The sequence below is a fragment of the Urocitellus parryii genome, chromosome 8, assembly GCF_045843805.1.
Source record: "Urocitellus parryii isolate mUroPar1 chromosome 8, mUroPar1.hap1, whole genome shotgun sequence".
In the NCBI taxonomy this organism is placed as follows: domain Eukaryota; kingdom Metazoa; phylum Chordata; class Mammalia; order Rodentia; family Sciuridae; genus Urocitellus; species Urocitellus parryii.
The window spans coordinates 108,424,234-108,440,443 of record NC_135538.1 but is presented as its reverse complement, the minus strand read 5'-3'; the positions used below and the strand labels follow the sequence as shown (position 1 = coordinate 108,440,443).

Sequence of the window (16,210 nt, the reverse complement as noted above, 5' to 3'; positions counted from 1 at the left end):
AATCAAATTCATAGGAACACAATTATTTCAAAGCATTAAAAGAAAAAAAAAGTTTGAAAAAGTCAAATGTGTGGGTTTGGGTGTTGGAGGGTTTTTATTCTGTGTGTTTTGCTTTACCAATTTAGATTCCTGTTCCCATTTGTCAGCTACCACATGTAGGGTTTGGGATAAGTGAGTTTTTAATCTTTCATTGTAATTGGTAATCAGATAAGCTGTTTTTTCTTGTGCACACCTATATATCTTTCACTAAATGTTTAGTGTCCCTTTTGACCTTCCTCTTTTCCTTTATTTTAAACAAACAAACAAAAAAGACAGGTGTCTCCATGATGGATCCAAATCATTTCCTGATGATAATGCTCAGCCGCTTTGAACTTTATCAGATTTTCAGTACACCAGACTATGGAAAAAGATTTAGTTCTGAAATTACTCATAAGGTAAGGGTGTGTTTTAAGAGATACAACCATCACTAAAGAAGCATCTTTCATTCTTCATGGATATGTTAGTCCTCTGAGAGAATACAGTATGCATATTCTTATCTTTGAATGTTATCTTCCCCTGGCTTGTAGGATGTTGTTCAGCAGAACAATACTCTAATAGAAGAAATGCTGTATCTCATTATAATGCTTGTTGGTAAGTTTATATTGTTTGTTATAAATTACATTGGACTTTGTGGTAGAAAATAGCTCAGAATTTCTGAACTGTGTTTTGTTATGAGAAGATATGTACTCAGTTTTAGGGGAAGGGAATTAGAACATCCCTTTTTTCCTCCCTCCCCTCTGGTTACTGTAATATAGGGAGAAGTGTTTCTGTGGTGCTTTAGAAAGAGGAGAAAAGACAATTTCAGAAGTAGAATAAACTGGAAGACTGTATGTTTGGGGAAACAGGAGAATTTAGCAAGAAAGGGATAGAACATTTAGAAGCCATTTATTGCTAATTTATATCTTAGATATTTCCCTGGTTTTGTGATATCTACATATGTTTTGACTCTAAATATATTTCCAAATGAATGGAGACCTATGGCCTATAGATACAGTTGTCTTATTACCTGTCTTTTCAGTCCTCAGCCACCCCTATCTTTCTGATTCTTTTGTCCCTTAACCTTCTGTCACTTCTGCTATTCAGCCAGATGCTTTATAGTCCATAAAGAATCCAGATTATTGATGGGAGGTGATGCATGAAGAAGGTCTCAAAAGGTGATATCTCACTTGCTACTAGACAGAAAGAAGACTCCCTCCTTACTGTCACAAGGAGGATGCAGTGAAAGCAGTTCCCTTGACTATATTGTATCCCTTCCTACTCTTTTTCTGATCCTTCCTTCAAAATAGCAACCAGAGCTCTCTCTACTGCCTGAAGTCTGCATTCATTTGCTGTGTCTGAGACTCAGAAGTACAGTTAGGAGCTGCTCTTTCCCTAGTTGGTTCATGACTAGTCATTTCTTTCCCACTATGCAATGTGTTTGTTACATAATTTAAGTATATATCACATAATTATTAAGTGTATGTGTGTATATGTGTGTGTGTATGTGTATATATATATATATATACACACATACACACACACACCTTTTCCTTTTTGACAGGAGAAAGATTTAGTCCTGGGGTTGGACAGGTTAATACTACAGATGAAATTAAGCGGGAGATTATCCATCAGTTGAGCATCAAACCTATGGCTCATAGTGAATTGGTAAAATCTTTACCTGAAGATGTAAGTACCTATATTTTTAAAAAGGAAAATATAATAAGCTTTTCCTTCCTTACAGTTTTATTATGTATAGATTTACTCCTGTATACCTTTCCCATAATTGTAAAAACTACACTTCTAGGATATGTATAGTTCCAGTTACTCTTACTATAAGTAATTAGAAGACAAGAGTACTAGGGACTAGTGGTAGAAAGCCAAACAAGGATCGAATCTTTTACAATAAGACCTTGAAAGATGTAAGGATGCTGAAAAAAAGCTGGTCCTGAAATGAATTTTAGTATCCATTAGAGAGAGGTTATATCTTGAATACAGAATTGCCGTGACTATAAATAATACTTTGTAATGTAGTACATTGAAGTTGGGAATGAGAAATACCTACCCATGTGTGTTGATAGACTACATTTTTCCAGAGCATTTTCCTTCTCAGGCATCCAGAAATTCTCCTTTTTTTCTTTTTTTTTTTTTTCCCTATCAGTGCTGGGATTGAACTCAGGATCTCATACATGCTAGGCAAGGGCTCTACCACTGAGCTATATTAGCCAACCCTTTTTATATTTTGAGACAGGGTCTTGCTAAGTTGCCCAAGACTGACTTCAAACTTGCAATCCTCTTGCCTCAGCCTCCTCAGTAAGGATTACAGGCATCTGCCATCATACTTGGCCTTTCTTTCTTAATAAAGAGCCATTTTTTGTTTTCATTTTAGTGAAAGTGAAGTAATAATCATAAAAATATTTATAGGTTGAATTGTAACTCTTTTCCTCCCAGGGCCATAAGTTCCTCAGCTACCTATTTTTCAGCCATAGAGCTTTTCAGAAACTCAACTCTAATAGTTGGGAAGGAACTTGATTTTCATTGAAGTTTTTCAAGACATTTTCCCAAATTCGGAATTAATCAAAACTTTCAACCTTAACATTTATTCTTCTGAGCTTTCAATCTTTGTTACATAATAATACTTTTTTCAAACTTTTTAGTATGAAAAATTTCAAACTTGTACAGGAATAGAAAACATAGTAAACCCATCATTGGCGTTTGACAGTTGGCCAATCTTCTGTCATCTATACCCCAATTATTAACCTCTGTGCCCCATTGGATTATTTTATATAGAATGCTAAGTTTACCATCATCTGTAAGTAGGACTTTATATACCTAACACAGTGATTCTCAACCAGGGATGTTTTTGCCTCCTACGGAGGAAATATTTAGCAGTGTCTCCACTCAGTACAGGTTATAGGGTGCTATTAGTGTATAATGGGTAGAGGCCAGGGATGCCACTACACATCCTACAGTGCACAGTACTATAGAAAAGAATTATCTGTTTTAAATGTCAGTGTGCCAAGATTGAGAAGCTTTGATCTAAGAGAGTTTAGAACTCTTTTAAAAAGTTTATGTATATCATCATCACATTTTAGAAACCAACAGTACTTAGTAATTTCTTATCACTGGATATCTAGTCAGGATAAAAATTATTTGTACTTTTTAATGTAGAAAATCAATCTTGGGTTGTTACATAATTTAACCTACACATTGAAGAAGAATAAATTTAAAGCAGCTTTTTTTTTTTTCTTGCAGTGCTAGGGATCTAACCCAGGGCCTTGTACATGCTAGGCAAGCTCTCTACCACTGAGCTATAATTCCCATCCCTAAAACCACATTTTTAGAGTGATACAAATTCTTTGTACAAGTGACAGCAACTATATTTCTCAGACATTTTTTTGACGAGAGATTTCCTTACTTACAGAATTTCTGTTGAAATGGAAGTGCTATTTCACTGAAAATAGATAAGAAATTAATATAACTATTTCACAAAATATTATATTTTACCCAAATTCTTTTTAAATGTTTTACACATTTTGAATTTTTATTTAATTCCTTTTGAAAGCTACTACCTTTGTCCCATATGGTAGTGATTTTTTTTTTGAAATTATATAACTTGGAACATCAGCTTGCAAAAAGTCTAAATGTATATATCTTCATCTTTAAAAATAGGAATAATAATATACCCATTCATAGGGTTGCCATAAGGGTTATGGAGATAAAGCATCATGCTCAAATTGATATCAATTGTTATTAACATGAAGCACATTTACTTGTTTCTGTACCTTTAGGAAAACAAGGAGACTGGCATGGAGAGTGTAATTGAAGCAGTTGCCCATTTCAAGTGAGTATCTTTCCTGTTATTTCACATTTTATGGGTTTTTTTAATAGTAATTTTTCTTAGAGTGTTTCCTTTGATGAAACTGAGGATGAATTTGTTGCTTTCAGAGTGACATTTTCATGTTATAATTCTGAGCTGAACATCTCACTTTTATGATCTAGCACTGCACTCAGCAATATAAAGTAACATTATGAGGATTTTTCATAGCATTCAGAAGGAACCATAGCTAATAGTTTCAAATAATAATTAACCTGACCAGTGGTCTTGACTTGTGATCAAAGTAAATACTTTGTAATTTCTTAAAATTGCTTTCTTTGTTTGCATTTAAATGTGCCTGGTAAGTTATGAGATAGTCCTGAATGCTTCCTTCTCCATTGTCTAGTATGTACCCCATTGAATAAACTAGTTTATCCTCTTGAAGTTATTGAGGCAGATTCTTAGTCTTGCTTTTTTTTTTTTCTACTTCCCACTCCAACTGCTGTGTCTTTGTTTGTTTTTAATATTTTTAATTGTAGATGGATACAATACCTTTATTATTTTTTTATTTTTGTGTGTATTGAGGATCGAACCCAGTGCCTCACACATACTAGGCAAGCACTTTACCGCTGAGCTACAACCTCAGCCCCTGCAGTGTCTTTATTTTTATTGATTATAAAGGCAATTCATGCTTTTAGAGAAATACAGAAAGGTAAAGGTAGGAAGAAAAAAGTATCACCATAATCCAACCACTTAGGTGATTTCTACTACATTATATATTCCTCTAAATTTTTCTCTATATTCATAACATTTGTATCTGTGTGTATGTGTCAATGGCTAGGAATATACATACTTTAAAAAAATGGATTCACTTCTTTAGAGTTACGTACTATAATGTATTTAACCTCTCCCTTGTTGATGGATATTTGATGTTCTTTATTATGAACAAAGTACTGAGCAGTAGTGCATGTCATTGGTATACAAAAGTATTTCTTTGAGGAACTGCAGAATCAAAAGAAAGCATATGTATTTTAATACATAAACTCCAAATTGCCTTCCTCAAAATGTTATCAATTTCTACTCCCAGTTCTAACAGTGGAAGAGAGTTTCCTAGAACTTTGTCAAGGCTTTAATATTTTAATATATGTATTCTTTTTTACCTTTTTTTAAAAGTGGTTCTGGGGGTTGAAACTATGACTTCAATATATGCTCTCTACCATTGACCTATACCCCTAGCCTTGTTCACTTTAATTTATACACATTAGGTAGGTGTTACTTTATTTTAATAGCATTGTTCTACCAATAAGGCTAAACATCTTTTCATGTGTTTATTGACCATTTATAATTAGTCATACTTGTGTACATTTTTCTTTGCAGTAGTTCATCCCCATCTTATTGTTCCATAATTATTTTTATATATTAGAGATATTGATTCTTACTCTATTAAATACATTGCAAGTACTTTGTCCCTATCACTTCATTTTTTATTTTTTTTTTAACTTTGGTGGTGTTTCTCACAAGTGTTTTAAATATCTTTCTAATTCAGCTTCTGGGTTTTATATCCTGCTTAGGAAGGCTCTTTAAATTCCAGTATTGTGCCTGCTTTTTTTTTTTTTTTTAACTTAATAGAATTTATCACAAACATCTTACATATCAGAATACAGAGGGGCTGGGGATGTGGCTCAAGCGGTAGCGCGCTTGCCTGGCATGCGTGCAGCCTGGGTTTGATCCTCAGCACCACATACAAACAAAGATGTTGTGTCCGCCAAGAACTAAAAAATAAATATTAAAAAATTATCTCTCTCTCTCTCTCTCTCTCAAAAAAAAAAAAAAATACCGAAATTAACATCACTTTTAATGGTGTTCAGTTGCTTAGAAATGTTGTCATTTATGTAACCTGTCCCCTGTTGTCAGGCTTTTCAATTGTTGGTGCTACATATCCATCACATCCACTTGTCTATTCAGGATGAATTCAAAGTGGAGGTAGTAAATAAAATAGATGCACATTAGAATTTGGATTGAGAATTCCAAATTAAGTTTCAATTTAACACCCATAGGAAGGATATCAGAGATTTGGTTCTTATCCTAACATCTGAGACTCATGAATTGGTGTATGACTTGAATATAAATATTATAAGGGTCTTTTTTTTTTCCCTAGAAAACCTGGATTAACAGGACGAGGCATGTATGAACTGAAACCAGAATGCACCAAAGAGTTCAACTTGTATTTCTATCATTTTTCAAGGGCAGAGCAGTCCAAGGTAACTGGGAAATTTTAAAGTATACGGGGTCCAGGCACAATTGTGCTTGTTCCTAGCTATTCAGGAGGCTGAGGCAAAAGGATCAAAAGTTTAAGGCCAACCTTGGCAACTTAGCAAGACCCTGTCTCAACATAAAAATAGGCTAGGGATGTAGCTGAGTGGTAAAGCATCTCTAAGTTCAATCCTCAGTACCCAAAAATAAATTAAAATAAAAGTATAATGAGAAGGGGTTGGATTTTTATCCTTTAAAAATCTTTTACTGCTTTTCACAGATTGAAAAAATAGTTTTCTTCATTTTTATTGTAGAAATTTAGAAAATATGAAAAAGGTATAAATACAGAAAAAAAATACAAATTGCATAGACTGTCACTGCTTAACATTTTATAATCTATGCATAAAACCCCTGCCCTCGGGGTTTTATGCATAGATTATAAGATCTATATGTATATATAATCTTATATATGCCCATACATATTGGATTTTGAAGACAAATTTTCAACCTGCATTATAATTACTTAACCCATTTTACACACATTTCAGAATTGGTTCTACTAAAAATGCTTTTCCATGGAGATTTATACAGTTTTCCTAATCACTTTTAAGTAAATTTTGCCTTTTAGTAGTCTCCTTATACTTTTCCTTTTATAATAAGTGGCATTATACAAAACTAGTGTTTTGGTTTTGATTTTGGTACTGGGGATTGAACCCAGAAGCGCTTAACAACTGAGCCACATCCCCTACCCTTTTTTATATTTTATTTAGAGACAGCGTCTTGCTGAATTGCTGAGGCTGTATTTGAACTCACGATCCTCATGCTTCAGCCTCTCAAAATGCTGGGGTTACACAGGTGCACCACTGCACCCGGCAAAAACCTAGTGTTTAATATTATCATATAGCCTAAATTTGAGTTTGGTTTGTACGTGTTTCCCTTGCATTTTAATGCAACAAAGAAGTCATTTGGGGCAGCTTTTAGAGGGGAAAAAGTTAACTCTACATCAGTTTGGGAGGAACTGCAACACTAATGATAAAAAAAAATCTTCTGAGGGGCTGGGGATATTGCCTTGGATGCACAAGGCCCTGGGTTCAATCCCCAGCACCACAAAAGAAAAAAAAAAAAAAATCTTCTAAACCAGAAGATAATAGAGACTGAATTACATTACTAGTTTAGGGTATTAAATTATTTTGTATTATAAATGCCATCTAAATAACTTTCATTTTTACTAGGCAGAAGAAGCTCAGCGGAAATTGAAAAGACAAAATAGAGAGGATACAGGTATTTTTAATCTTTCCAAAAATCTCATGTTGATCTCTTCTGCTTGCTGAAGTTTATTTTCTAACTATGATGATTGTCCTTGGCAGACATGAAAGATTTAAATGTAAGCTTTCCAAGTGAACTTCCTCCTAATTAATCAAAGGAATAATAAATAAATATTAACATAAAGATAGTCTATATTAAGTCACTTTGGGGCTAATGTTTTTTTCTCAAATTTTGAGGCATTTCTAGGGAAAAGAATTGTTTTTCTTTGTACTGCTATCTATGCAACCTTTTTTGTACATTGGACTAACTTTGAGAAGGTGAAATATAGTTTTAAGATGTGTGTTGTGCTGGGGATGTGGCTCAGTAGTAAGGTGTTTGCCTAGCATGCACAAGGCTCTGAGCTCCATCACCAGTACCAGAAAAAAATTTTTTTTCTAAAGAGAGATGTGTTAATGAATACTCTTCAAATGAAGATTATCAAAAATATCTAACAGTTTTTAAAAACATGTTCTACAAAAGAAACCATAATAACTTTATTTTCAGCACTTCCACCTCCAGTTTTGCCTCCATTCTGCCCTTTATTTGCAAGTCTAGTTAACATTTTGCAGTCAGATGTCATGTTGTGCATCATGGGAACAATACTACAGTGGGCTGTGGAGCATAATGGATATGCCTGGTCAGAGTCAATGCTACAAAGGGTATGTTTGAAGACATTTCTTATATATATATACACACACACACACACATACGTATGTAGTGTTTTGTAGTGAGAAACCAAAGTATTCTTGTCATTATCTATACACAGAAAAATTAGGACAAAATGTACTGTATTAACTTAATTCTTAATATCATATTATTATTCCTTTTGTGTATGGCTGTGAAAAATTTGTGCCTGGTAGATATATTTGGTCAATATATCTCTTCATAATTGGTCCTGGCCTCTGCATACACAGTCTCTGATATTGGTATAATGTGTTAGCTTTTATGTATATTAAAAAAAAAAACTTGATTTCCTCAGTATCCATATTTTTTATATTTATTTTTTTAGTTGTAGTTGGATATAATACCTTTATTTATTTATTTTTATGTGGTGCTGAGGGTCGAACCAAGGGCCTCGCATGTGCCAAGTGAGTGCTCTACTGCTGAGCCATTACCCAGATTAGTATTCATATTTTATAATCGAAGAAATTGAAATTTGGAGACTTATATTTCTATAATTAAAACCTGGGAATTCTTGAACCTTGTTTAAATTAACTTTATAGTGGTAATGTAAGTCATTCTTACATTATCTCCCAGAATTCACACAATACCCTGTTAACAGGTACTGCTTTTTCCATTGTATGGATGAGGAAGCCAAGTTTCAGTGAGATTCATTTAATTTCTCACTACTCATCTAGTGATGACAGCAAAACAATTATTCAGTTTACAGAAATAAAGTGCTATGCTAGGCACTTTACATACAGAATTTATAATACTCAGGCCTCTAAAGAAGCAGTTTGTTCCTAGGTTAAAGATGATGAGACCATTCAGGGTCTCCTTGAGAGAGAAGAAGGCTTGAAAGCAGTAAAGCCAAGAATTCAACTACCATTTCTTTAATTGTCTGAACAGGCTTAAGTATCTCATTGGCTAAAGTGTATGAATACTTGAGCAATCCCATTTATAAACATGTATTTAAAACGGTAAAAGCTGGGAGCTATGTTGTAGTAGAGATTAGTACTGTGTGAGCAAAAGATTTGTGGGAAGTGAAGGAGTGAAGAGCAATGAACAGTATTCACTTCATATATGCACTTATGTCATTCAGGCTTATCTAGTTCTTCCAAGTCTCTTATAACAAGTACACTCTGTGGAGAGAAAAACGAACCTTACACATATATCTCCTTTAAAAAAAAAATAGTGAGCAGAACAGGAGCAGTAAATTATATACAAGTTCAATGTAGTTATATGTTTTCGTTAAGTCTCTTAAGGAATCTTTGTCAGATTATGCAAGAACCACAAACATTTTAGTAAACTGTGTAACAGTAGAGATAAAAATATGACTCTTTGATGATTAATATAAACACCTTCAGCTCTATAATTATTTGGCCAATGATTATCACAAGATTTTTTTTTTAAGACTGAAGTGTAGGTATGGAACAAAACTGAACATTATGTATTACATGAATTGCTTGGCCATAGTTGATAGTAATTTTAGCTTGCCCTAATATTTTAACTCTAAAATAGAAAATTTCATTTCCTTACTGAGAATTTTTTTATTATAAAATGAATCTGTCTTTGAATTCAATAAAAAATAATATTTAGAATTGTTTCTTATTGCATTTAATCTTTAATAACTTGATTTAACTTTTCAATCATGAGTTAATTATTTTTGTTATATGAAATAAGAATATATACTTGATTATTTTACTAAAAAGTTAACAAAACATTTTATTTGAGGTGTTACATTTAATTGGAATGGCACTACAAGAAGAAAAACAACATTTAGAGAATGTCATGGAAGAGCATGTAGTAACATTTACCTTCACTCAGAAGATTTCAAGTATGTATACACTTTTTAACTGAACTAACGCAAAATGTAAGTGATTTCAAATAATCACTTATAACTTCTTTTATTTGATTATGTAAGTTCTATTTAGGTAATGCTGAATTCAAATATTTGAGGCCACATATATTCATCTTTGTGTTAAAGGTATCATATTAGATCTTAATATAAAAATACTTGGGGCCTACACATACTTGAGATGCATAAATTTTAATTCATAAACAGTAAAAAATATTGAGGAGTTCTCAGGTTGAAACTGGTATAGCACATACATTTATCTTTAGGAAATAGATGTGTGTGGGGGGGTTTTTTTGGTTGAATTTTTTTTTTTTTTCTCCAGTACTGGGGACAAAACCCTAGAGGCGCTCTACCACTGAGCCATACTCCTGGTTCTTCTTCTTTTTTATTTTGAAACTGGGTGTAAGTTGCCCAGACTGTCTTCAAACTTAAATCTTCCTGCCTCAGCCTCCATAGTAGATGGAATTGCAGGATTTCATTTTAAATTTTTTTAGTTATTTTACAAAAACATAAGATTGTATAATGTTGAAAATAAAATTAGCTGTAGAGGATTGGATTGTAATTTTATGCAAAGTAATTGTTTCTTTTTATTTTTTTCTAAGAAGGCCAGGAAAATATTTTTAATTTTTATTTTAAAACTTTCGGAAATGTGAGACAAGTTGAAAGAGAGTTGTACAATAAACACCCACATACCTACCACCTAGACTCAGTTGTTAATATTCAGGGATATTCATGTTTATATTTGTGTACCTTTGAACCATTTGTTGTAGACATCATATTTAACCTCTTAAAAATAAGCTTTTATTAATTTTTAGAATAAGCATTTGGTCTAATAATTACCTGTTACGGGTGACAACTTAATCTTTACAGTTTGTGTGGGTTTTTTAAAAAATATGACTTGTACATTTTTATTTTTTCAGTGTGTTACAGTTATTATTATTGTTCCTTTTTATACTCAGATCATGCCACTTTTGGTCAATAGGAGTTCACGCAGTTTCTGTGTCCCTTTCACCTAGTCTGTTAGTGTTTTTACATCACCCTGCTTTCTGGTGCCAAAGTTGACAGGCTCAGCTTGTGCTTACCTTGCCCAGACCCGCAATCAGCCATGTGCTAAATGTTTATAAATGAATTTATGGTCTTGTGATGGGATTTATGAATTCCTGAATTGAAAAGGATTGTTTCTATAATTTTATTCAGTGCCATTTCTTCCTAAATGATAAAGACTGTGAGAATACTATCCTCTACTACTGAGGACAGAGGAGGAAGTGGTCCTCTTTACTGCTAGATCTCTAGTTTGCCTTCTTGCCTTCATCAAGTAAATGAAAGCAAGAGGAGAAACTGCCTGTTGCCACTGAAGACTGTCTTTGTGGGTGCCAGCCTTTCCCTACTCCTTTTTTTCTCTTGATATTCTTCCCATGGATTAATGTTGAACCTCCTGTTTTCTTTGTCTCTAATGCTTTTACTTTAGAATAACCGCAAAGACAGCTCCCTGATTTCATTTACTCATCATTAAATATCAAGTTCACCTTTTCCCCTTCTTTCTTTTTTAAAACAATCATCATTTTCTCTGGACATTACTCTTATTTTTTTTAAATATTTATTTTAAATAAGACACACATATATATTTATTTGTTTAAAAAAGAAAACGAATCCTCTCATCTAGAGTCAGATTCCTAAAGCACAACCACAGAATTTTAGATCTGGAAGAATATTCAAGATCACATGGTTCAATCCCTTCTCCTCTTAGGAAAGAAGAATGTTTTGCCAGAATGTCAGCACTTAAATCAAGAAAATCAATAATTTGACATTTCTGACTACAAACTAAATTAGCTAATATTGGATTAAAGGTACTCTTGAATATGGTCTTGACTTTTATTTTCTTCAAATACAGAAGCAATTAATTTTTAAGGGAAAAATTTTATTTTATTTTGAATATACCTTTTATTAAAAGGTTTAAGTAAATAGATATATTTATACATATGTACCCCTATAACCCTAATTCATTTTCTTAGACTTATAAAATCTCAAACCAGATTTTTTTGGTGAGTTTTCATTTAAAATTGCTGGAAGCTATGTTAATAATTTGGTGTAAGAAGTGAATTATGATTGCTTGATGAACTCTAATCTTAGACATATATGTCACATTCTCAAGAAGTATTAATAATCTCTATAAGTATTAATAATCTATTAAGTAAGGCTGTAATTAAATGATAAGCAACAGATAATGATAAGCACCTACATTCATCTTCTTGTAGACAAGACTAAGCTCTGTAAATTGTCAGCTAGTGTTATTTTGCCTTTTATTTTTTCTGCCTTAGAACCTGGTGAAGCACCAAACAATTCTCCAAGCATCCTAGCTATGCTGGAGACACTACAAAATGCCCCCTACCTGGAAGTCCACAAAGATATGATTAGGTGGATTTTAAAGGTAACATCTTTTAAACTGCTCTGTTTGTGAGAAACATTAAATATTTGTTATTTGTGTACTGTGATAATATTTCATAATTTCAGGGTAACTGATACTATTTTTTTGTCTTAGACTTTTAATGCTATTAAGAAGATAAGAGAGAGTTCATCTACCAGTCCTGTGGCAGAGACAGAAGGAACTATAATGGAAGAGGTAAAAAAAAGTACATGCCTGTAGGCATGGTGGTACACGCCTGTAATCCCAGTAGACTGAGGCAGGAGAATCATGAGTTCAGAGCCAGCCCCAGCAAAAGCAATGTGCCAAGTAACTCAGCGAGACCCTATCTCTAAATAAAATAGAAAATATGGCTGGGGATGTGGCTCCTTGGCTGAGTACCCCTGGATTTGATCCCCAGAACCCCTCCGCCCAAAAAAGAAAAGTAAATGCCTTGCATGAGTCCCTGTGTTCAATCTCCAGCACTACAAAAAGAAAAAGAAAGTAAAGTGTTGATAATACAGACAAATTGTAGCAAGTTTAGTATGAGCAAATTAAATTCATCTGCAGTAAGTTGATATTATTCACAAACATTAAATTCCAAGAAATGTGCCACAAATACATTTATTTGTGTGGCAATTTTTTTTGGAGGGGTGGTTTTTGTTTTTGTTTTTGTTTTTAATATTAGGCTGTTTGAAGATCTCTTCTTTGGGCTAAGCAAGATTGTAGAATAGTTTTGAATATTGATACTAAATATATATCTCTGCTTTGGGAAATAAAATGTTCATTTTGCATCTGATGGTCTAGTTGAATGAATTATAATTTCAGAGTTCAAGAGACAAAGACAAAGCTGAGAGGAAAAGAAAGGCTGAGATTGCCAGACTGCGTAGAGAAAAAATCATGGCCCAAATGTCTGAGATGCAGCGACACTTTATTGATGAGAACAAAGAGCTCTTTCAGCAGACATTAGAACTGGATTCCTCTACCTCTGCTGTTCTTGATAATAGGTAAAGAAAGTAATCACAATTTCTTAAATGTCTTGACTAGAGTAGTTTTCAATTAGGGTCAAGTGTTTCTTTTTTTTTTCTTTAGGAGTATATTTTTAGTCCTAAGTAATTTAGTAGAATTGTTAGTTTTGTGCCATCCACCTAAAGAAATTAATCTTAGAAATCTTTGACTGTAGACACCTAAAGTATTTTCCACATGAGACCCTCAACTTTCATGAAAGAATACATTTACTCCTTCCCTCTGCCCTATCTAGAGTTCATCTGTTCCTCCCATGCTTCCCCTCCCAACTCCACTATGAATCAGCCTCCTTGTATCAGAGAAAACATTCGGCATTTGGTGTCTTGTGATTGGCTAACTTCACTTAGCATTATATTCTCCAACTCCATCCATTTACTTGCAAATGTCATGATTTTATTCTCTTTTATTGCTAAGTTATATTCCATTGTGTATAAATACCACATTTTCTTTATTCATTCATCTACTGACAGGCATCTAGGTTGGTTCCACAGTTTAGCTATTGTGAATTGTGCTGCAATTAACATTGATGTGACTGTGTCCCTATAGTATGCTGTTTTTAAGTCCTTTGGGTATAGACCAAGGAGTGGGATAGCTGGGTCAAATGGTGGTTTTATCCCAAGTTTTCCAAGGAATCTCCAAACTGCTTTCCATATTGGCTGCACCATTTTGTAGTCCCACCAGCAGTGTAAGAGTGTGCCCTTATTTCTTCATATATTTGTTGGTTGATTATATATCATCTTCTGAGAAGTGTCTGTTCAGTTCATTGGCCCATTTATTGATTGGGTTATTTGGTTTTTTGGTGCATAGCTTTTTGAGTTCTTTATATACCCTAGAGATTGGCATTCTATCTGATGTGCAAGTGGAAAAAATTTGCTCCCAAGCTTTAGGCACTCTATTTACCTCAATTATTGTTTCTTTTGCCAAGAAGAAGCTTTTTAGTTTGAATTCATCCCATTTATTAATTCTTGATTTTAATTCTTATGCTATAGGAATCCTATTAAGGAAGTAGAGATTCAATATGATGGAGATTGGGTCCTACTTTTTCTTCTATTAGACGCAGGGTCTCTTGTTTAATTCCTAAGCCTTTGATCCACTTTAAATTGAGTTTTGTGCATGGTGAGAGAGAGGGGTTTAATTTTCATTTTATTGCATATGGATTTCCAGTTCTCCCAGCACTATTTGTTGAAGAGGCTATCTTTTCTCCAATGTATGTTTTTGGCACCTTTGTCTAATATAACTGTAATTATGTGGGTTAGTATCTGTGCCCTCTATTCTAAGGAGATGGTTTTAGTATATTTTATAAAAGATTCCTGACTGTTCAAGTCATTAAATATCTGTATTCCTGGAGCTTGTGCTCTCTAGTCTGTGGTGTTGCTGCCACTCTCACAATTGCTTGGATATGGACTGTGCCACAACCTCTTTTGGACCCACTTTAGTGCCAGAGAGTGGACCACAGGCACCTTGGAGTTTTCTGGAGAACAGAACCTCTGAATGGAGTCTTCCTGGGAAGCTTTGCCAATTTGCAACATCTGGACAATGTTCCTCATTAACACCTGTCAGTGAGCATAGTCATGACATTATTTCACTGTAGTGGCAAGGACTCAGCTCCAAAATTATATGGAAAAAACACCTGGATTCCAGTTTTTTCAGAGCTTCAAGACAACCAGAAGTACCTGTTCTTGGGCCTTTAGGCAAGATTACCCTACCCATTCAGCTATGATGATGCCCTTAAGGATCCTGCACCCATAACTCTTCCTCCATCAGACATAGGCAGTATCTCCTAGAAGTCGGTGATTCCAGAACACAAGTATCAGCACGTTGCCAAGGAAGAGGAAGGAGAGGTCAGTGTAACCTTCCTGCCATGACCCTATCAACAGTCACTGATAGTATGGACAAGGTCCCAGAGTTACCCATGTTATCATGAATTCTCTGATTACAAAACAGACCCAGGCAGGACTGAGAGACGCTAGCTATACACCCCACAAGGGCCTTACTACCAAGGAGGCCAAGTACCTCTGAGTATTGCAAGCATTTCACAAACTAAAGCTAAAGAGTGGAAAAATAACAAAAGCAGCCTTCATCAGCCTAGTCCATTCCAAGCAACACCCCTCACTCTTTCCCTAAGCAGAGGCCCAGAGGCTGGTCTTCTGGTTCCTCTGTATCCTTACCTCGTCCAAATCCTAGCACCATAGATCCAGGAAAGGACAGAAACTCGTCAGATAAATGGTGACTTTTTGGACCATGACCTCTTCAGAAGTCTGATTCTGGAGGTTTTGCCATCCATGACTGAAAAGGAGCCCAAAAGCCCTCTCCCATGGAGTTGATTTGTGCCCAGGTCACCTGAATGGCTGAAGATCCAGCAACCATCAAGCCACCCAAGATGGATGTCCCAGCGATAGAAAGGAAGAAACAACTGCCATGGACCCATAATCTCAAACTGCATGACTTGAATGTGCTCACACCCACTGGATTTTAGAGTACTTTCTATCCCAGGAACTCAGGATAGAGGGTTTCTTGTTCTTTATCCTCCTTTTGCCTTGGCTATAACATAGGAATGGTATATTTAAAAAAAAAAAAAAAGCTGGGCACAGTGGCACATGCCTGGAATCCCAGTGGCTCCAGAGGCTTGAGACAGGAGGATTGCAAGTTCAAAGCCAGCCTCAGCAACAGCAAGGCACTGAGTAACTCACTGAGACCTTGTCTCCAAATAAAATAGGCTGGGATGTGGCTCAGTGGTTGAGTGCCCCTGAGTTTAATCCCTGGATACTCACCCTCCCACCCGCAAAAAAAAAAAAAAAAAACACTCTCAAACTGAGGCTAAAAGTAGACACAAAATTAATTCTGAGAAACATCAGTGCAAAGCTTGTCCTTGAGT

At 34.6% G+C, this 16,210-nt stretch overlaps 1 protein-coding gene and 1 pseudogene across 5 annotated transcripts in view; both read left to right on the top strand.

Annotated features, from left to right (window-relative positions):
* Window positions 1–16,210, top strand: part of Ubr2 (ubiquitin protein ligase E3 component n-recognin 2) — a 125,723-nt gene that overhangs the window by 74,219 nt on the left and 35,294 nt on the right. For all 5 annotated transcript variants that reach the window (XM_077802195.1, XM_077802194.1, XM_026383359.2 and 2 more), the window contains 11 exons: window positions 312–434; window positions 567–630; window positions 1,580–1,704; window positions 3,807–3,859; window positions 5,991–6,093; window positions 7,318–7,366; window positions 7,895–8,049; window positions 9,785–9,887; window positions 12,227–12,336; window positions 12,448–12,528; window positions 13,138–13,316. In XM_077802195.1, coding sequence (XP_077658321.1) covers window positions 312–434; window positions 567–630; window positions 1,580–1,704; window positions 3,807–3,859; window positions 5,991–6,093; window positions 7,318–7,366; window positions 7,895–8,049; window positions 9,785–9,887; window positions 12,227–12,336; window positions 12,448–12,528; window positions 13,138–13,316 — 1,145 coding nt within the window. The remainder of the gene's footprint in view (window positions 1–311; window positions 435–566; window positions 631–1,579; window positions 1,705–3,806; window positions 3,860–5,990; window positions 6,094–7,317; window positions 7,367–7,894; window positions 8,050–9,784; window positions 9,888–12,226; window positions 12,337–12,447; window positions 12,529–13,137; window positions 13,317–16,210) is intronic.
* LOC113179087 (putative monooxygenase p33MONOX pseudogene) lies at window positions 15,197–15,811 on the top strand (annotated as a pseudogene).